At 43.2% G+C, this 23,312-nt stretch overlaps 1 protein-coding gene across 2 annotated transcripts in view; it reads right to left on the reverse strand.

Moving 5' to 3' along the window:
* HDX (highly divergent homeobox) overlaps positions 1-23,312 on the reverse strand; it is a 307,184-nt gene that overhangs the window by 158,831 nt on the left and 125,041 nt on the right. For both annotated transcript variants that reach the window (XM_069212603.1, XM_069212610.1), the window contains 2 exons: positions 16,955-17,008; positions 6,439-6,585 (listed from right to left, as the gene is read on the reverse strand). In XM_069212603.1, the coding sequence (XP_069068704.1) occupies positions 6,439-6,585; positions 16,955-17,008 (201 nt within the window). The remainder of the gene's footprint in view (positions 1-6,438; positions 6,586-16,954; positions 17,009-23,312) is intronic.

Consider the following 23,312-nt stretch of genomic DNA (forward strand, 5'->3'; position numbering starts at 1 on the left):
GGTTGCCCTCATATTATGGGATTGAGCTACATTTAAGGAGGAGTTCTGGAAAACATGCAATCACAGCAACAGATAATTAACTACTGAACTTGATGCAGGGTAGTTTTGTTTAATTGTCTTGTCTCTTAAGAGGCCAACCATGCCACACTCTTCAATAAGGGGCTCTGAAATCAACTTCAAAATATACACTGGCAAAGATGCTAAACAGACCTACTAAGGTATCAGAACTCACAGAGTCGCAAATAGATTATCGAATATAAAAGTTTTGAAGAGAACAACGTTGTGACTTTAAACCAGTCTCTCAAATGGACAAAGTCTGCAAAGACACCTGTATAAACTGTCTGAGATGGGGCTAGAGCCTATGCAAGTTGGGTTGGTTCTGCCAAGGCAAAGAAATCTGTGTATGACAGGGGTGTTGACTTACCTTCCAGTTTGGGGTACATCCCATTTTACTTCTGGAGCATACATTCAACAAACACAGTCACTTTGTCTCCTGAAAAGGAGTACCCTCCACAGCACAATTAGTCACACATAGTGCACAAGTGATAATGACAGATAGAAGCCTCAAATGTATCGCTTGTTTTTACAATGCTTTTGAATCCAGAGACTTTGCTAGTTACTACGGTGGAAACTTAATGTTAATCAAAAGTTAGGACAGTTTTGAACTTTGTATCTCCATGGACATAGAAGACGAATGGCAAATAATATTAGTCCTGGTCGAAATGTTAATGATGTTGGTGTAATTAGTGTTATTTTGCATTACACTTTTTAAATGAGATTCCTGAAACTACGCTGTGAAACCACATCAATTACACGCCATTTGCAGTAAACATTTACTGCAAACAGAACAGTGGTGGCTGTTTGCTCTGTTTGTTTTTTGCAGTATTTTTTTGTGGAAAATGCATTTCATGCTAAAATATAGCAATACTAGACAAATTTGCTTTTCGAAATGTTAAGCATAATCCAGCCGAAGTTTCACTAAGCATTTATACCCTTTTTAGGTCGAGCGTAAGCATACAACCTCTTGTATACTTTTAAGTATACTTCTTCTCTGGGCTTCCTGCTATTTCATTTGTTAGTTTCACTGTCAAAATCCTTGCTTGCTAGTGGTCAGTCATGCCTCTTTATCCCTCCTTCTTCTGTGTCAGAGCAGGGACCAACTACTGTATAATTACACTTTGTTTCCTGCTCCTGTCTAGGGAAGCCTCCCCTTTTCATTTGCAGAGCATTCTTGCTCTGAGCTTAGTTGTAAACAAGGCTATAAATGAGGCTGTTATCTTGGTCACATTTGGTCTTTGTGGGCTCTCTGCACCCTCTCTCAGCTGCCTGGTTCCTGGGTTTCCTTGGCTTGGATTTTCTTTACCGAGTGTGCCTACCTGTGGTCCCCAGGGCGGTGAAACACGTGTAATTGCTTACAGCCTAGACACCCAGCTCTACCAGGGCTCCGCAATCCTTTGAGACAGTGCTTACTTCTGCTCCATATTGAGACCCTCACAGCTTCATCAGTGCATCTCAGTTCACACACTCCAAGTCCTCAGCTGCGCCAGTGATAGAACCCCACACACCCTGTCTGCCAGAGCACCTCAGTTCTTACAGTCAGTACACACTGCTGTTCCAGTACTAGGACCTCTGGTGCAGCTCCATCAGTGCACCTCAGTTCACACACTCCAAGCCCCTCAGCCGTGCCTGTGCCAGAACCCCACACGCGCTGTTTGCCACAGCACCTCAGTTCTTACAATCAGTACACTCTGCTGTTCCAGTACTGGGACCTCGGGCACAGCTCCATCGGTGCACATGTTCTACCCCAGTGTGGTCAACTCTTTTCCTTTACTGGGACCCGCTCACATACACGTTCAGTTACAGCAGCTCAATTCTAATATTCAGTCCCACTGCCAAGCCAATACTGGACCCAAAAGAGCAAAGCACAGCTTAGCCAGTGCACCTCAAGTCTAACATCCAACACCACTGTTGATGGAAACCACCACAGCTCCGTCAGAATCCATAAATTCTAACATTCAATGCACGTTTCTTCTCAGAACTAGGGCTCACACACAGGCCTTGCATCGCTTCTGTGGTTCAGAGGCAAAGCCACTCCCATGCTTGGAGCCACTCTGAGGTTCACCAGGGCACCTCCAGGCTAACTCTTGACAACACTAGCATGCCAATACTCAGTTCCACACATCGCCCCATTAACATACCTCATTTCTGACCTTGTGTGCCCATTACTATTCCACTAGTGCAGCCCACATACAACTCTGTCAGTGCACCTCAACCCTAATCTGCAGCACCCCATTATTCCAATACCAGGAATTACACAGCACTCCATTTCTCATTCCTCACCTGCTGCCTTTCTGTTATTCAAGCACTGGATCGGGACAAAGCACTGTCTATACACCCCAATCCTGATCTGAAGCACCCCAGTATTGCTGCACTGGGGTTTACATACAACTCTGCTAATGCACCACCTGCAGTTCTGCAGTGCCCCCTGCGGTTCCACACTCTGACGTTTGTTTGAGGATGTGTGGGAGCCAATTAAATATATTCTTAGCTGCCATCTTTATTTGGGAGGGTCTGTTTCACCTATCTCACTCCATTCTTTCCTTTACTCTGCTTACTCTCAATGTTTTCTTTCTCCCCCACATTTCTCTTTCCAGCTCTTAAAATCCACACATTAACAGTTTAGCTCTTTCTTTCAACTGTTAATTTCTACTCCTCTCCCATTTTTTCCCCCTCATCATACCTCCTCCTTCAAACACGCAAAAATTAGGTTATTTCTTTCAGTGTTTCGTTCCTATCTTTTATCTTGATCAGGCATTCATTCTTCCACTATTTTTTCCCTTACTTTCATTCTTCCTTTGTCTTTTTTATTTGCTCTTATCTTTGGCTCGGTATGCGCCCTTTCACTTTTTTTTTTTTAAAGATTTTTTTTCCTTCCTTTCCCTGGTGTTTTTCTTACCTTTATCTGTCAATGCAAGTTCTTTTTTCCGTCTGGATGTGGAAGCTACAAGCTACTTGTTGGGACCTGAAGTGTCAAAGTGGTTTTCCCATTCTGTGTCTGAGGGAAATGTGTCAGTACATACATGCCCTGGTTCTTTCGCTGCTTGTTTCTATTACCATCTCTCTTTTTTTCTCTAATGTTCATTTTTCTCTTTCTTTTCACACCTCTTTCATTATTTTTTCCTCTTTATCTTTTGTGCGCTAGCTTCCTCCCCTTTCTTCTTTTGTCTCACAAATTTGCTCGATTTCTTCTCTTAGTTGTTTTCATTGTCTCGTTCTTTATTTCCCTTCTTTGTTTTCTTTGTGACCCCTTCTCTTTCTTCCTTTTGTCTGTTGTATTCCTTTTGCTTGTCTTTTTCTGACCTATCCCCTTTCTTTCCTGAGACCTAGTTATCAATGGAGAAACAGATGAGGTGGCACTGGGGCCCAGAGACCTACGGACCTCAATCAACTGTAATTACTGCTCTAATTTTCTACCGAAATTCCAGTCAACTATTTTCCTCCCTTACTCCAGGGCTCAAGACACTGTTATTACACCATTGTCCTCTCCATTATTTCCAACCAGCTCCCTCTTTTCTTTCACCCTCCAATCCGTCCAAAATTATATTTTTGTTATAATGTTTTGAGCATTACACTCTAATGCCAAAAGTTAATTTCTGATAAAGGTTTATATAATAATTGTATATGTTTTAAGATAGAGGAAGAAGCTAAATGGAAGTGCTTTAGTTAAATGCTACTGGAATTATATGGCAGGAAAATACAACATTATGAGGCAGGGTTGACCGATTTATGTGGCAAGAAAAGTCCAGTAAGGATTTTTACAATGCCAATAGCTCTAACACAAGAAAATGTGAGACCTATTACATTGCAAATGCTTGTTTGTGTATGCTAGGTCAAGCACCTCTTTAGATGAAATCAAGGAGATAATATTAATAAAAGAGCCCTAAAACTAACTTCTGAAAACATACAAGCATCTGAGGGTAAAGATCCATGCTGTAGAATGATATTTGCATTTGTGTGCAATTTTCGTTTTTCCTGACGATAGTCATTATCATAGTTCAGTAAACTGGCTGTCTTTTCTACCATGCTTTTCTTTGATAGCAAGATACTGCGATGGTAAGACAGAATAAAAATGGAACGCACATAAACTGGGGTGGAAAAGCGGAGAAAAAGTGGCAAGCAGACATTAGTAATAGTAGGAAAAACCACAAAGGACACAGGAAAGGCAGGGCTAGCACAGTAAGAGAAGGCTGCTGGGAGAGATGAGTACCAGGACAGATTAAGGCAGGCACCGGGAATAACAAGACACACGACCATGAGGAGGGAAAACAGAGAAGCTGGGAAAAGAGAGGGCAGAGACACGGAACGGGGGAAAACAGATGCAGTGGAATGGAAAAGACAGAAAACCCGGGCCAGACAGAGAGAAACTGGAACAGGGGAAAACGGAAACTGTAATGTGGAAACACAAATTGTGAAGGGAATATACATAACATGTGATGGGAATGCACAGGCATTGGGATCAGAAGGCACAGATATTTGGGTGGGAAGGCATTGAAACTGGTGTGGGATTGCGCTAACATTTGGATTAGGAGAACCTCGTACTAAGAGACACAGTCACTAGGTGGAGAAAGACATAGAACATGGGATAGAGCAGGCAAAAATAGGACACAGAGAACAACTGGGATGGCGGAGACAGAGAAAATTAGTTGTGGGGACACAACCACTCGTAAAGGGATAGGATGACACTTAAGGGGTCAATTAGAGCTTGGAAGATGCAAGAGAGAACCTGCACTATGCGTCATTTTCCAGCCTTCGCAAAACTCGAAGTATCCCTCAAGTCTTAAAAACAGCAGTACGAGGAGATGAGGATAAATAAAACACTCTAAAAGCAATATAATACTCAGCCAACAAGAATGGTTTGACAGAGAGATACTGAAATAGGTGGAAAAAACACTGTGATCGGGCAAGATAAACACTAATCAATGCACTGTCTGGGACAATGGGGCCTTGAGACCCCAAGGGTGAGTAGTTGCACTATACAAATAACTGATTGATTGGTTTAAAGGGGCAGAAAGAAATTCCTAACTCCGGAACTCCCATTTTCACACTCAAATACGTTTACACATCATATAAATACTTAGCCCACTATTATAGGTGTTATTTAAAGACGCAAGACCTAACTCCCTAAAGCAGTGGTTCCCAACCTTTTGACTTCTGTGGACCCCCATTTTATCAATACTGGAGCCCGGGGACCCCCACTGAATCATTATTGGAACATGGGGACCCCCAAGGAGTCATTACTGATTGCTGGGACCTAATATTATTACATTTTTTAAGCAGCCGTGGACCCCCTGAGGAGGCTTCGCGGACCCCCAGGGGTCCCCGGCCCACAGGTTGGGAACCACTGCCCTAAAGGAATAACACAGGTAAACCTGTAACAAGCAAGCACAGCAACCACTGACCACCCTTAGACACATGCAAAAAAAGATCTAACACATTTATCAGAATCATCCTTAAAAAACATTCATACTGCCTGAGCAAATGACAGTTAACCCACTTACCTTATCACAGCGAAAAAAGCCCAATACAGAACTTGGACCATTCGGAAGCCAACAACACTAATTTCTGAGGCACAAATCAGCACCAAGATGTAGTGTAAATAGTAGACTATGTTTATAAAAATACAGCAACATAATCCGAAGGCACAGAAAGAATATCCTTTAACAGATAGTCCAATAAAAGAAATAAATCAAAGATTGTGAGGCAAGATCAACGAATGCACTCCGGAAGACAGCAGGTTTTTAAAAGGCTCACTGTCATTTGCATTAAGAATTATCACCCAAAAATGAGTAACATGTAAAATATACAGAAAAATCAATAAAAGATCAAAAGTGCCTTTTGATAAATTGTGTATGCTATTTTCAAGTAGTGGCTTAACTATCTGAGTGAAAGACATATTTTAGCTTTCATTTTTAGCGGGTATTCTATCGGTAGAGGCCACATAAATCAAATTACCGCTCTATTTTGATACATTAGTCTAATTTTCAAGGAGAATGCCTGAAAAGCGGCTGAAGATACCCAATGTTAATTGTATATGCAAGAAAAACTAACAATAAAGGTGGATATAATTCAAACTAAAATACATTTAACCTAAAAATAAGGAATCTTACTACTTAGCCTAGAAAAAAAATCTTAAACTCAAAAGAGCATATATGTCAGTAAATGTATTGGTCTATATATGAAAAAAAGAAATCCCATCAAAACATACAATAAACCAAAAAGAAGGAAGGAAGATACCTATATTAAACAAAGACATACAAATGATTATTAAAATAAACTCCAACATAGCAAAAACTGTGTACTAGAAATAATGTACAAAGTGACACTGTGCAAGGTAAATTCATGAGATATTCAAAAGCAGACTGCTGTTGTAAGGCTTACCCGCACTATTTCACAGTCCACGTTTAACTCTGCGGCAACAACTTCTATTTTCTCTCTACAGACAGAGCCCAGGCTTGTCATGCCGTTGTCCCAGTATTTCTTCAGAGTAGCTAAATCACGGTGACTAAATTGAGTGCGATCTTGCAGCTGTAAAAGAACAAGAAGCAGCAGCTTATATTACCTGTGGTTGCTACACACAACCTGGTATCACAGACTTACTCAGTCTATTTCAGTTCGTTTACCAAGATTTCAGCAATTAAAATAAAGTTGCCATTCAGTACTATCAAACACCATAAGCCCTCCATTATGCATGACATCCATCCTCAGTCTACTTCATAAACATATCATATACTTGATGTGCCTAAAAGCTCTACTTCAGTTATCACACTCAAGGGCTTTGTAAAAGGATGTTCATGAAAACCAAGAGGTTCCTGAAAACCTATTATGTTATTAAGCGATGGCAGAGAAGAAATATTCAAAGTAGGATTTGGGGAATAGTAGCTACAGGTAAATACCTTGTTCATCCCTGCTACAATAAGGTGAATGTATGTTACTATCGTTTGAATCTACCTCTAAGACACTGTAGGGCTTGGGAGGAACAAGTGTAACAATTAGTATAAGATGTTTCAGGACTCCTTCATAAAATCTACCATTATACCTTTGAAGGTAAATGGCTACTCAGAACTTTACATACATATAAAGTGGCAGTATTCAAAGGCTTCAAAGCCAGCGGACCTTTTGAGAGTGTACAGTTATGACTGAGACAAGGGATTAGAGCCACAAAATGGTAACTGGTGTCCAAGAGGTGGTGTTGCAGGGACCCATAATTGACTCACATAACATAAAACACTCCAACAGCCACTTCACAGTGTTTCCAAGAAAGTCAACCACGACAAGGTGAAATAGGAAGAAGGGCTGGTGAAAGGTTAGAAGGATGGGAAAATAAGGATGGAAGACCGCGGAAGTGGAGAACTATGGTGCCTAAGGATTTCTTTTTTTAACAGCCCTAGGGGCCCTTAAAGCTCCTTTCCTTTTCTTCTTGATCTGCAAGATGTTAAGTGTGATTCTTAGGTCTGAATGAAGTGCATTCCAACTATTCCCAATGGAAAATCCATTCCTCGCCCTGAGGCCCCTCTTCAGATTAGGCAGTAACGGTAGCTGAGCACCTTATTGCACCTCTATCCCCGATTATAGTGTACTGCTTTCCTTGTGGCTATTGTTTTTCTTGCAAAAAACGAAATAAGAATACACCTAAAAAATCCATAAAGGAAGTTTGTTTTTAAAATAACTTTCCCCCGATGTGGCTGTTGAAAAGTAATCACCCTATTACTCACCAGTAATCTTCATTATCCCGATTCAGAGTTCTCCTCCTCCCAGTCCTTACATCTGAGGAGACTCTGCCTCTGACAGAGGTTTACTATATCAGGGATCTCCAATCCCAACAGTTTGACGCTGCTTTCTATTTCAATCAGAAAATAGAATAAATGCTCTTCCTCCCTGCCCATCTTCCTGTAATGTAACAAGTCCAAGTAACCCGTGGAGGTGTAAAAAGTGGGCAGGAGGGAGGAACATGGAATGAGACAAGGAGGTCTCCAAATTAGGATTATGAAGGTTACCGGTGAGTAGTAGGGTCATTACTCCTTTGTGAGGATATACCAAGTAAGAACTACATCAACACAGATGATGCATACAAATAGCTTTAATGAGTCAACAATTACATCATTGCCATTTTCAAAACAGTAGCTCCAAAAGAGCCTATAGAATGCAATCAATATTTTTTTAGAAAAGTCTGATGGGACAACCAAGTGGCAGCTCAACAGATTTCATGAATGGATGCCCCACCTGCCTCACCCTAGTAGACCGCCTCTTGATGCGAGGAGGAAGAACCTCCTCAACTGGTATGTACACCTGAATAATTGCCTGGTGAACAAATCAGCATGTAGTTTGAGTGGAGACTTTGGAACCCAAATATCCAGTCCATGAACACACGACTTCTACAAGTCTCAAGTCCTGGATAAAAAGACAAGGCTTGACTGACATCCTGTGTGGCAGGAACCTCTTCGACTTCAGAAGGAAAAATTGGTAACACACCTTCCTGACCCTAGTGAAAGAGAGAAAAAGACAAGGCTTGACTGACATCCTGTGTGGCAGGAACCTCTTCGACTTCAGAAGGAAAAATTGGTAACACACCTTCCTGACCCTAGTGAAAGAGGGAAAGAGATTTCCAAATAAAAGCAGGATGCAATCTAAGATGACAAGGCTTGGAGCTCACTGACCCTCCGAGCAGAAGTTAATACCACTAGGAAGGCCGTCTTGATGGTAAGCAGCTTTAGAGGACAGTTATGTAGCGGCTCAAAGGGAGTGCACATCAGAAATGTATGCACGAGATTGAGGTCCCACTGAGGCATGATATAGGATGAAGGTGAAAACATATTGCAGATCTATCAAAAACCTATTTACAACAGGAGATCTGAAGAGGGATGGCTGATCAGGCAACCACAGCAAGGCTGAGATGGCAGAAAGGACGCCCTTTAAGTTGCCCAAAACTGAGCCCTGCTGGGCAAGAGAGAAAATAACAAAAGACCTGAGAAAAGAGCACGAAAATAGGGTCAACTTGCTTTTCTGCACATCATGCCTCAAACTTACTCCAGCGACAGCTGTATACCGTCTTGATGGAGGGACGCCTGGCTGGCAAGATAACATTGCAGGCTTTGGGCGGAAGGTCAAAAGCTGTCAGGTGTTGCCGCTCAATCTTCACGCATGAAGATGGAGCGTTGACAGGTTCGGGTGGAGAACCCTCCCTTCAGGCGTGACAGGAGATCCTCCTGAAGGGGCAGCCTGATCAGAAGACAGATGGCCATGCTCAACAGCTCGGAATACTAAACTCTCCGAGCCCAGTCTGGAACCACAAGGGTGACTTAGGTCCAGTTGTTCCTGATCTTCGTGAGAACTCTGGGCAGGAGTGGTATTGCTGTAAAGGAATACAGAAGGCCTGAGCTCCACTCGAGATGAAAAGATTTGCAGAGAGAGAGAGAGAGAGAGTCACCTTGGAAACTTCAGAGCACAGAACTGCTGACACTGCGTGTTATCAGTGGTGGCAAACAGATTTAACCAAGGCTCTCCCCACTGCTGAAAGAGAACTTGCACCACTTCCGTATGGAGATGCCATTCGTGATCCCAAAGACTTGTTCGCCTGAGTTTGTCCTCCCTGGCTTTCGGAGAGCCCGCCAGGTCATGAATCACCAGGGATATGCCCTGATGTTCCAGATATCAACAATATATAATGCCCTTATTCACCATCCATTAAAAAGATATATAGTTTTACAAAAGGACATGTGGACACTTTCCTTTATGTCTATGATTAATTTACTTAAATGCAGAAAGATACTTCAATAGATAAAGGTACTCTGTTAATCATCCTGACACCGCAAATGCCTTATTAATACAAATAACAGCATATGAAAGCAAATCAAAAACTAACTCCATTAAAAACATTTCACAGTGCTTCTCCAGAGCTTTTTTTGAGCACCCATACATTTTTTCAAACAAAATAGCCTTTACATAAGTGTATCACGGTGTGGGTGTAAAACAGTATCAAATGGTCCGATACCAAGGGCTCAGTTCATTGTCACTGATCGCACCCAAACCCTCTGCCTATGTGTTTTCTATCTTCCAGGGACTTAAGGCCTGATTTAGATCCTGGTAGAGGGAATACTCCCTCACAAACATGATGGATATCCCATCCTCTGTGTTATGATCCCCATAGGATAGAAGGCTCAAGGAAAATGTAGTTCTAATGTCAGAGGTGCACGAATACTCAAAACTTACTCTGTCACTATTCTTATTTGCGTGCAACAAACACTAAAGGCTATTCACTCAATAAAAAGTTCTATGTTGACAAAATTATCCTTGTAGAGGGCACATTTCTTTATGATTGCCCACAATATTACAATTATGTTATTTCTTAGGTATTACCCAGAAAGTGGTAGGAAGGTAATATGAGCATTCAAATGTTATATAACTCAACCTGGTCATTCATTCCCCTTCTCCGCAGTTGAAAAAATGCTAAATAGTGTAAAGTTCAGAGTTCATTTAAACCTTTTTCAACAGTCCTCAGCTTCAGGATTAGGTGTGCTTCAGCTTGTGGGAATATTCCTCTCTTCTCTGCAGCATCAGCCAACTTGTGCTCCCTTAAAGCCTTATTGTCTTAGTTTTAACTAGATCTTTTTACATGTTCCTAAACAGATTTTAGAACGGCCTTGAATATCTGAAGATACTGATTTGTCATTTCTGATTGTGATGTCTCTAACAAAAGCAATACTCTTTTCTCCTCATCCTCTTCTTTTACTACCATGATAGAATGCTGCTTGCTGAATTACATTACAGGAGCAGAACTCACTAGACACCAGGGATAATTTTGTTTTTTTACTTGTGGGAAGTGACCCCTTAAGCAAGAGTCGCTCCACTGGGGGCAAATTGTTTGTAGGTCATTTATGCCCTCCTATTTTTCTCAGGCCAGTCTGCCCCCAAAGGGGGCAGAAACCACTAGGCAAAAGAGATTTTTTATTTGTCAGTTTCATGCAAAGGTCGCTCCCCTGGGGGACAAATTTATTTTAGCCCATTTCTGCCCCCTATTTTAATTAGGCCGATATACCCCCAAGGGAGGCAGAAACCACTAAGCACCAGGGATTTTCTTTTTTTTTAACATTTTTTTTACACATGGGGAGCAACCCCTTAGGCAAGGGTCGCTCCCCAGGGAGGCAATTTTATTCTGATGGCTACAACTACCTGTGGATTCCTCACCTTATGAATTCGATCCTTGCGCCAGCATCCGATGGTAAGTCTTCTTCCTAGCTGTCTACGTCGACTGGGACGTCATAATGGCACGGCTCCACGTGACTCCGTCTGACGTCAACGTGCCAATAAGAGGTCCTCGTCGGCGTACTGACGTCAGTTTTCCTTTTTTTCCCGTGCCTTCGACGCCAACGGTTTTTCTTCCTGGCCCGTTGGTAACTGTAACGATTTTTGGAGGTTACAATGTTGCCTCTGAAGAAGTCCGGTTTCAAGCCGTGTAGAGAATGCGGGGGTCGGATGTCAGTGACCGATCCCCACTCGGACTGTATTTGGTGTCTTAGTTCCGAACATGATGTGGAAGGTTGCTCTTCGTGTCAGAGCATGAATCCAAAAGCTCTGAAGGAGTGCGAGGCGAAGCTCTTCTTAGCCAAAGCAAAGAAGAAGGGCCATAAAAAGGATTCCTCCCATGCTTCTCCCAAAAAGCATAAGAAGCGGCGTCATCATGACTCTCAGCGCCGTTCGGAGCGGAGCCGATCGAGGAGTCGATCGAGGTCTCGTTCTTCACGACGCCAGAAGACATGGGAGATGAGTCCTACTGTCACGCCTCAGCAGGAGAGTCCGGAGTTGTCACCGGCGCCTTCCGTTTTTGAGGTCACTCAATGTAGCCCTCACTTTTCGCCGGCGCCGAGGGATCCTGATGTTCAGCAGACATCTGCACAGCAGTACCCGGCTTTCCCGACTCCAGGGACGGTTTCGGGCGCATTTTTGAATGCGATGTATGCTGTTTTTCAATCCATGGCCCCTGCTGGTGCACCGGCGGGTCCCACGGGGCCATTGGCATTCAATTTGGGCTCACCGGCGTCGTACAGGGCTGCCCCATTCATGCCCTTCTGCCCTACAGAGATTGGCGGTTCGGCGCCTAGGGTCTGCCCTGGCAGGAGTCCTCCACCTGTGACTGTGGTCCCGCCTGCACGACAACCGACTCCTTCTCCGCGCCATCCGGCGTCGTTGTTGTCTCCATCCAGACCAGCTCCATCTCCTTCCGGCCAATCGACTTCGAGAAGGTCATCTGCCGACTTCGTGTCGGCGCCGGATGAGCCTAGGAGCCTTCCTGGCCCTGTTCGGGGTTCGAGATCGTCGGCGTCGATGGATTCTTTGTTGACGCCGGCCCTGGAAACACATCTTAGATCTCGGAGGAAGGCATTGAGACTTCTGGAGGAGGAGGAATACAGACAGCTTGAGGAAGGTGAGATCGAGCCTTCTGATGACTTCCAGGGTCTTGCCACTGCAAGTGGTTTGGATACTTCCCCGGAGTGGGACATTGCGTCTCGGGGGGAGTTTACTGAAGAGGCCGCTTCCTTCCATGCAGTGGTGAGGAAGGCAGCTGAGTATCTGGATTTGCCTTTATCTGTGGCAAAAGTAAAAACGAACCTGCTCACAGAGGTACTTCATCCCTCTTCGTCCAGTGCTGACCCTTTGCTGCCTTTCAATGAGGCTTTGACTGAGCCTATTTTGGACCTGTGGAAAAAGCCAGTGACATCTCCTGCTGTGAACAGAGCAGTGGCGAGGAGACATAGAAGTGCCCCAGGAGATCCGTTTTTTCTGTCTCGTCACCCGACTCCGGAGAGCTTGGTAGTTCAGGCGTCATGTTCTGCAAAGACTGCCCCTGGAACATTCCCTGGAGTTCCGACTGATAGGGAATCCAAGAGGATGGAGCAGTCTTCAAAGAAGATTTTTTCATCTTGCAGCATGGCCCTTAAAGCTACCAATTCCACCTGTGTGCTAGGCAGATACATCCATGCCCTGATGGACTCTGCTAAGGAGATGGCGAGAGATCTGCCTCAGGAGATTCAGAAATCATTTGGGTCCCTTTTCTTGGATGTTCAAGCTGCTGCACAGCAGATTATACAATCTGGCCTGGATACCTCGGATTCTATTGCCAGGGCCATGGGAACATCGGTGGCTACAAGGAGGCATGCCTGGTTAAGGTCCTCTGGTTTCTCATCAGACGTACAATCCACCTTAATGGACCTTCCGTTTGACGGGGAAAAGCTGTTTGGGGACAAGACAGACTTTGCCCTTGAATGGTTTAAGGACTGTCGGGCTACAGCTAAGTCCCTGGGATTACAGACCTCTACTACAACGCCTTATATACCTTTTCGTAGGTTTCGAGGGTTCATTCGAGGCTCTGCCTTTCGAAGGTCACAGTCTTACGCCCAGCAACCTGCCAATCCGCCCTATTGTGCCTTTAGAGGGTGGGGTAGGAGTAGGGCTAAAGGTCCAGCCCAGCAGCTCTCTTCTTCTTCATCCTCCTCTGGTGGACAACAGCAGAAGCAGCCCTAGTTTTCCCCACTTTATCAGCCATACTTCTCCTGTAGGGGGAAGATTGAGTCTTTTTCTGCCGAAATGGAGGTCAATTACAACAGACTCGTGGGTGCTAGGAATTGTAGAAAAGGGCTATGCTCTCCCCTTTCAGGAGTTCCCTCCTCCCTTTCCCCCCGTCCCTCCTTTTGTTCAGAAGACCATCTTCTGTAGTTGCAACAGGAGGTTGTCACCATGTTGGCAAGGGGCGCTATGGAGTTGGTGCCGTTGCAGGAAAGGGGTCAGGGGTGTTATTCAAGATATTTCCTGATTCCCAAAGTGGACGGTCGGTTGCGGACGATCCTAGACTTGAGGATTTTGAATTTGTTCCTCAAGCAGGAAAAATTCAAAATGCTGACCCTAGCGCAGGTGCTATTGCCGTTGAACGAAGGAGACTGGATGGTGTCTGTCGACTTGCAGGATGCGTACTTTCATGTTCCCATAATCGCACAGGAAGTATCTCCGTTTTGTGGTCGGATCGCAACACTACCAGTTTGCTGTCCTTCCTTTTGGACTTACTTCAGCACCTCGGTTTTTCACGAAGGTGATGTCAGTTGTTGCAGCACATCTCAGAAGGAGGGAGGTAGCAGTTTTTCCCTACCTGGACGATTGGTTGATCAAAGCCAAGTCAGAGTTTTTCTGCCTGATCCTGAATGCTGGGAAAATGGTGAGTGTAGCACAGCAAATCCTTTGTTGATCCCATTTTCAGGGAAAACACATGCTTTCTTCTGCAGCACTTTTTTCAGTTTCTTTTTTTTTTAAACGAAATTTTAGCTGTATTTTAGCTAATTTCTTGGTCTCCTCCAGGGGAACCCACAAATCCTGGGTACCTCTAGAATCCCTAGGATGTTGGGAAAAAAGGAAGCAAATTTAATGAGGGTAGTTTATGTGGACAAAACGTAATGAGGGCCTAAGCGTGAGCTGCCCCAAATAGCCAAAAAGGGCTTGGCACCGGAGGGAGAAAAGGCCTGGAGACGAAGGGGTTAAAGAGTAGGAGAGTTTCAATATAAATTGCCGAGAGTTGTTTACCGGTGTCACTAGTATTGAGAATAGGCTGTCCAGGTAACAGTTTATTAAACGTAAAATTGATGTTGATATCCCAAAAATATACCCTTGGTCAAGGTACTGACACTCTCCAAGTTATAACTCTTCTGCTCTTTAACAAATGCGCTGCCTCTTATGAGGCACATCGAGAAGGTCAAAATCCTTTTTTTTTCCAAAGGGAAACTGCTTAAATCCCCTTCATTAAGTTTCATATATTTACTCTCTTAACATGTTTTGCTGTAATAATAATCTTCCTCAAAGATAACTGTACTGCATCTGGAGAGCCCGGAAGGTCCTAGAACTAAATGGTTTTCTTGCACCAGACTGTTTTACATGCTGAACATTTGATTTTGCCATGGCCCCGGCTGTCAGTCCAAGAGAATCTAATGGTACAACTCTGACAAAATATAAAGATTGTTTTCCATGTCCTGACATCCCCTTCGTCAAGTGATTCATTCATTCATATGCAACTTGCCGCCTCGATGTACAAAGAAAAAGCAATGAGGTAAGCAGACCTTTCATCCTGCTATAGAGCAGTCGCAGTGCAGTTTTCTGGTTGTCAGGGCCAAGTATTTTTCCTAATGCATCATTTTTAGACCAACCCCTAATAAACAGTTCTGAACACTAAGTTGGAACAAAATTATGTAAGTATGAACCTGTTTCTTGGAGCACTGGGAACTTTAGGGGATATGTTCACAAGCTATCTGATGCGAACCAAAAACAAAATCAAAGACGCATATACAGAAAACAAGTCACAGTATTTCAAGCCCATCACTTCATGGTAGGCGAGTAAACAGCAGGTGATGTACAACACTTAATGCAAACATAAAAATATTTAGTATTACTACAAGAGGAGCAATGTTTTTACGATGGTACTGTAATGTTCAACATTATATTTCTGAAGTAAATCTGGCATAACTCAGCACATCTAAACTTCTTAAGACATTTCTATTTTGTACTTTCTATATGTGTAACTTGGAGGAACACTCAATATTTTAACAAAGGGATTATCAATAGCTCCCAAAGAACAGGCCTTAGAAATGGACACTAGGCAATCAGTTACTGAGGAGCCTTAAGAAGAGGATTTTCATAGGCTCAAATGTGTGGTCGATGGATAATTCCTCACAGCGATTAGAAAGGTCATGCCCAAAGACCCAACAATTACTTTGAGGGAGTACAGACATAATCATAATGTAAGCTGTGGGCCAATTGTTTAGGTATTTTCAGAAAACCTCTCTTGAAGTTGTCAGTATGGATCATAGAGACAAAAATACTTCAGCCATATGTTCATTACAATGCATCAAGGACAAACGGCATGTGTTGTGGGTGGTCAGGCAAGGAAAAGAGTACCATGTGAAAGTCAAAAAAATAATAATTGTCAAATAGAGAAAGTACTGGTAAAACCAATGCATTTGGCCTGCATTTTCAATTAGAGATCATACCATTGCCAAAGCTGCCTGGCGTACTGACTTTCTATTTCAGCAGCACCTCTGTGTCAGAACACAGCCACACAGACAATAGCATAAGGTGAGAAATGTATACTGGTCACGGCTCGTCGATGATGTGATTGATGCTGCCTCAAAGAAAGGGCTAATTGGATTATAGAGCAAGTTAATGGGGGGGGGACCCAAAGCCCACTTTATGTACATTGCAAACAGAAAGTAACAAAAAAACTGCACTAAGATTTTTGTAAAAGCTAGCAGGTCTCTGCGAATTCACTCTGTATGCCACTACTCATTTAGAACAGTGGTTCCCAAACTTTTGACTTTTGTGGACCCCCACTTTAACATTATTGGAACCCAGGGACCCCACTGAATCATTATTGGAATCGGGGAGTGTCCCCCCAATCCCTCCCCCGTGAGTCATTACTGCAAGCTGGGGAATTAATCAGTTAATATTATTTAATTTTCTAAGGGGTCACAGACCCCCTAAGGAGACTTTGTGGACCCCCAGGGGTCCCAGGACCACAGGTTGGGAACCACTGATTTAGAGTTCTACACTTTAAATGTGTCTGGTTAAATCCTGGTAACACAGACATCCGACTAATTAAAATTTTGAGGTAGCAGAAATAGGCGAGAAAAGACTGAGAAGGCATAAATGCAGGTTGTAATACAACTTTGAGGTAACTTGTAATATTTAATTGGCATGTTTGCCTATTGTGTGCAAAAAGATATATTTGATGAGCACTAAATGAAGTGCAGACAATACTGGTCCTACATACAAAATTTACCAAGCTGTCAAAGTAAAGTGAAAAAAATTAAATGCTATTTATATATTTGGCTTTTTCAAATTACGAAACTGTAACTATTGTACTCACTGTTCTTTTTCTAGAACACTCTGTTATCCAAGGCACAGAAAAGTTTCCTGAAATCTGTAGAAATAACACAATTATTAGCACCACCATTCAACTGTAAAAAAAAAAAAAATCTGGTCACAGATAATTTAACTCCCGCACACTTTTAGGACAAAGTTAAACTCTATCAACTTAATTTACTGTGCTACACTTTTCTTCTTGAAATACATATTCTTTATAATCAAATAAGGAAAAGGATACAGTTACAGCAAGCTATACAAATGTTTCAGGTACTTATCTGTGACCACAAACAACAGTTAAGTTTTGTGAACAAAATTTATGTAAGTATAACTTTACATACTTTCAAACTTGCTGGAAAGTGCTTTGCCACCAATGCTTCACAAAACGTGAGTGGTTCTTAAAGTGAGAACCGGGGAAAAACCACATACAATTAAAATGTGACTTGCCAGTAAACATCAGTAAGGAGCTTGTTTTGTTTCAGATTCATATGCTATACACACACAACTGCCCTCTGGTTCTGGAATACTCCAAATCGTATTTTCAAAGTCTTTGTTTAGTTGTGAGTTCTTCTGTGATCATGTACCTAAACACTGCAAGTTTAGAGTGACTTCCATGGCCTGATGGATCATTTAGGTTTCATTTCTACGTGCAACTTTCCCACTTCTTCAGTTTAAGACTGGACCCTGAGACTCGGAAGACAGATGCAATTTTGTAGAATATATTTTGCCTTTCAACCATCCGACAGGATTCCTCGTGTCAAACTGTAGGTTCAGAGAACAAATTCAATGGTGGGAACATCATTTTGGACAACATAAGCATGGCTTTCAGTTATGATATGGGTGCCCAGTTATTTTCTACCACAAGAAACTCGTTTTGATTCCACAGCTCTTAATATCCTCTTCATCCACTGAGCAAGGATGTGGCACTGCGTGCTTGCTGGCATGACAAATTCGACAGACGTGGAGCAGTCCAGGCCTCTTGCAAAATGCCTATGTGTCCATCCAAAAAGTAATCGGTCTTTGTAACAAGAATAAAGCTGCATGGACTCATTCATGGCTGTTTAATCCCTTTCCCACAGATGAAGTTTAGGTCCTGAATTTCCTTTTTGTAATGGCAAACAAGAATAAATTACTTAACTTTGGTAACAATAGACTCTGTGGATGTTCACTTACCTGCAATTGAAATAGATCATGTGCATCAGTAGGCGGTGCTACGGCTCCAATTCAACTTTGGTACCTACCCAGACGCGACAGCTCAGAGTCACATTTGGTGCCAACCAGGAGCTTTGATTTCAGTTCCTCTTTTTTTTTTTTTTTTTAACGCTTCCTTAGGAGCAGAGGCAAACGTGATGAACATAGCAGAAATGCAGTGCTGAAACTAATTCATAACCTTATGAATTATGCAAGATTACTTCTTAGTGCAGGCATGTAGGCAGGTCGAGAATGAATGTGCTGGTAGAGCAAGTTATCTATCAGAAATATTGTTCAGGGAGAATACGTAAATTATCCTGCTGCTGGATATTTCCAGCTGCAGATCCTTAACCTCATGAATCAATATCAAAGCAGTACTCCTCAGGAGGTGGATCTGAGGAAATACCTCAAAGTATCTCGCCACATGGACTCAAAAAACATATGCATCGCTGTAATTCCAGCCGGACAATAATTCAGTTTAAGGAACACAACTGAGGCTCTCATTCCAGTTCAACCCACAAGCTGGCTACGAACACTACTAATGACTAAAATAAACACGTATAACCCTGGCAAAGCCAGCCCCCAACAAAACACACACACACACTTTGTATTATTTATTAGGAGACAGCAGTGCGTTTTTTAGCAGTCCTGCCCACCTACAGACTTGTGTATCCGACAAGGATTGACTAGCCAGGATATTGCCAAAAACAACTACTGGGAACTCAAATTCTGGAAGAAACGGGCTACACAGCTCTGTCTTTCCCTCCTTCGCAGGGCACATAAGTGTACAGTATGTGGAAAGAATAAGAAAGAGGAGCATGCTGGAAGCATCAACATGGCAAATAAAACTTGAAAAAAACAGGGCGGACGTACCGATCAAACCGTAACTCTGAAACAAGGTGCCTAGATGTGAAGACCAGAATTCCAGACACAAAGGAGAACAGTCATACAACAACTTTGCCTGTGCCCGAACCATGAACTCAAATGAAGCAAAGAGCTATGAAAATAGTAAAGGGAAAGACATGAGTCAGCCGTACAGCATCCATTTTAGGACATCCTCATTCCTCACTCCTCATCCCTACTTCTCAACCCTGCTTCTCATCTATCATCCCTATTTTTCATCCATCATACATCATCCCTACTTCTCATCCATCATCCCTGCTTCTCTTCCATCATCCCTACTTCTCATCCATCATCCCTACTTTTCATCCATCATACATCATCCCTACTTCTCATCCATCATCCCTGCTTCTCTTCCATCATCCCTGCTTCTCATCCATCATCCCTGCTTCTCTTCCATCATCCCTACTTCTCATCCATCATCCTTGCTTCTCTTCCATCATCCCTACTTCTCATCCATCCTCCCTACTTCTCTTCCATCATCCCTACTTCTCTTCCATCATCCCTACTTCTCATCCCTGCGTCTCATCCCTGCTTCTCATCCATCATCCCTACTTCTCTTCCATCATCCCTACTTCTCATCCATCATCCCTACTTTTCATCCATCATACATCATCCCTACTTCTCATCCATCATCCCTGCTTCTCTTCCATCATCCCTACTTCTCATCCATCATCCCTGCTTCTCTTCCATCATCCCTACTTCTCATCCATCATCCTTGCTTCTCATCCATCATCCCTGCTTCTCTTCCATCATCCCTGCTTCTCTTCCATCATCCCTACTTCTCATCCATCATCCTTGCTTCTCTTCCATCATCCCTACTTCTCATCCATCCTCCCTACTTCTCTTCCATCATCCCTACTTCTCTTCCATCATCCCTACTTCTCATCCCTGCGTCTCATCCCTGCTTCTCATCCATCATCCCTACTTCTCATCCATCATCCCTGCTTCTCTTCCATCATCCCTGCTTCTCTTCCATCATCCCTACTTCTCTTCCATCATCCCTGCTTCTCTTCCATCATCCCTGCTTCTCTTCCATCATCCCTGCTTCTCATCCATCATCCCTGCTTCTCATCCCTGCTTCTCATCCATCATCCCTACTTTTCCTCCATCATCCCTGCTTCTCTTCCATCATCCCTACTTCTCTTCCATCATCCCTACTTCTCATCCTTGCGTCTCATCCCTGTTTCTCATCCATCATCCCTAATTCTCATCCATCATATATCATCCCTACTTCTTATCCATCATCCCTGCTTCTCATCCATCATCCCTACTTCTCATCCATCATCCCTGCTTCTCTTCCATCATCCCTGCTTCTCATCCATCATCCCTGCTTCTCATCCATCATCCCTACTTCTCATCCATCATCCCTACTTCTCTTCCATCATCCCTGCTTCTCTTCCATCATCCCTACTTTTCCTCCATCATCCCTGCTTCTCTTCCATCATCCCTACTTCTCATCCTTGCGTCTCATACCTGTTTCTCATCCATCATCCCTACTTCTCATCCATCATCCCTAATTCTCATCCATCATATATCATCCCTACTTCTTATCCATCATCCCTACTTCTCATCTTTCATCCCTACTTTTCATCCATCATACATCATCCCTACTTCTCATCCATCATCCCTGCTTCTCTTCCATCATCCCTACTTCTCATCCATCATCCCTGCTTCTCTTCCATCATCCCTACTTCTCATCCATCATCCCTACTTCTCATCCATCATCCTTGCTTCTCTTCCATCATCCCTACTTCTCTTCCATCATCCCTACTTCTCATCCCTGCGTCTCATCCCTGCTTCTCATCCATCATCCCTATTTCTCATCCATCATCCCTGCTTCTCTTCCATCATCCCTGCTTCTCTTCCATCATCCCTACTTCTCATCCATCATCCCTACTTCTCATCCATCATCCCTACTTCTCATCCCTGCTTCTCATCCATCATCCCTACTTTTCCTCCATCATCCCTGCTTCTCTTCCATCATCCCTACTTCTCTTCCATCATCCCTACTTCTCATCCTTGCTTCTCATCCCTGTTTCTCATCCATCATCCCTACTTCTCATCCATCATCCCTACTTCTCATCCATCATTCCTACTTCTCATCCATCATCCCTGCTTCTCATCCATTATCCCTACTCCTAATCCCTGCTTCTCATCCCTACTTCTCTTCCATCATCCCTACTTCTCTTCCATCATCCCTGCTTCTCATCCCTCATCCCTGCTTCTCATCCCTACTTCTCCTCCATCTTCCATCATTCCTACTTCTCATGCCTCAGCCATCATCCCTACTCCTCATCCATCATCCCTACTCCTCATTCCTCATACCTCAGTCATACCAACACATTTTGAGTTTTGTGAAACACACCTTCACACTGATTGGTTGGGAACAGCCAATCAGAGTTATCAGAGAGAGCTGCATTCTATTGCAATGAAAAACAGCCTCCTCATTGCACATGGTGGGTGAAGAGGGATGAGAGGAAATGCAACTGTGTGTTTGTTTCCAGTGAATTCAAGGCTGCACAATATTTCATTTTATTTAACTCAGTGTTTTTCTGTTTGCACAGGCCTCTGCAGAAAGCTCTGCTGGTTTGGGAAATACAAGGAGTGCACAGCCTGGGCCATAAATCAGCTCTTGGAGAAAGGGTTATATAGGTCATCTACAGTTCAACAGAAAACCTTTCTGGTTTCAGTTTCATATGTAGAAACAAAATGTTTAAAATCAACTCTGGTGACAGTGCAATCCAGTTCATCCAAACCTTTTCTGGTTTCATGTTTATATGTAACAAATAAAATGTTTGAATCTGAGCCTGCTTTTTATTTGTAACAAATAACATGTTTACATCTGAGGCTGCTTTGATCTCTGAGAGCTGTTTTTTTTCTTTTCTGAAACCAGAAAGATTTTGGATGAACTGTAGATGAACTGTATAACCCTTTCTCCAAGAGCTGATTTATGGTCCAAGCTGTGGGCTCCTTGTATTTCCCAAACCAGCAGAGCTGTAAGAATGCAGGTCTCTCTCATAACTTTGATTGGCTGTTCCTAACCAATCAGTGTGAAGGTGTGTTTCACAAAACTGAAAATGTGTTGGTATGACTGAGGGATGAGGAATGAGGAGTAGGGATGATGGATGAGGAGCAGGGATGATGGCTGATGCATGAGAAGTAGGAATGATGGATGAGAAGTAGGGATGAGAAGCAGGGATGAGGGATGAGAAGCAGGGATGAGAAGTAGGGATGATGGAAGAGAAGTAGGGATGAGAAGCACGGATGAGGAGTAGGGATGATGGAAGAGAAGCAGGGATGATGGATGAGAAGTAGGGATGATGGATGAGAAGTAGGGATGATGGATGATGGATGAGAAGCAGGGATGAGGAGTAGGGATGACGGATGAGAAGCAGGGATGAGGGATGAGAAGTAGGGATGAGAAACAGGGATGAGGAGTAGGGATGATGGATGAGAAGTAGGGATGATGGATGAGACGCAGGGATGATGGATGAGAAGTAGGGATGATGGATGAGAAGTAGGGATGATGGATGAGAAGTGAGAAGTAGGGATGATGTATGATGGATGAGAAACAGGGATGAGGGATGAGGAGTAGGGATGATGGATGAGAAGCAGGGATGATGGATGAGAAGTAGGGATGATGGAAGAGAAGCAGGGATAATGGATGAGAAGTAGGAGTGATGGACGAGAAGTAGGGATGATATATGATGGATGAGAAGTAGGGATGATGGAAGACAAATAGGGATGATGGAAGAGAAGCAGGGATGATGGATCAGAAGTAGGGATGATGGGTAAGAAGCAGGGATGAGACGCAGGGATGAGAAGTAGGGATGATGGAAGAGAAGTAAGGATGATGGATGAGAAGTAGGGATAATATATGATGGATGAGAAGTAGGGATAATATATGATGGATGAGAAGTAGGGATGATGGAAGACAAGTAGGGATGATGGATGAGAAGTAGGGATGATGGATGAGAAGTAGGGATGAGGAGTGAGGAATGAGGATGTCCTAAAATGGATGCTGTACAGCCTTCACAAGAAAACAACCATTAAAGAACAGGCGAAAATAATCTGCAGAAAAACATTGTGGTTCTAACACGACAATAAGCATACCACAACTGGTAGCTTAGCCTGGGAAAAAAACATGTCCACTGCGCCTTAAACACAGCACTTCCCCTTACTACCATACAGTCACGACAAAGAGGCAACATGCAGCCAACATCTGAAGAGGCCAAGCAGATCAGTCAGCTCTTGTTGTCTTCAACTAG

Source organism: Pleurodeles waltl, chromosome 2_1 (assembly GCF_031143425.1).
Source record: "Pleurodeles waltl isolate 20211129_DDA chromosome 2_1, aPleWal1.hap1.20221129, whole genome shotgun sequence".
Taxonomy (NCBI): domain Eukaryota; kingdom Metazoa; phylum Chordata; class Amphibia; order Caudata; family Salamandridae; genus Pleurodeles; species Pleurodeles waltl.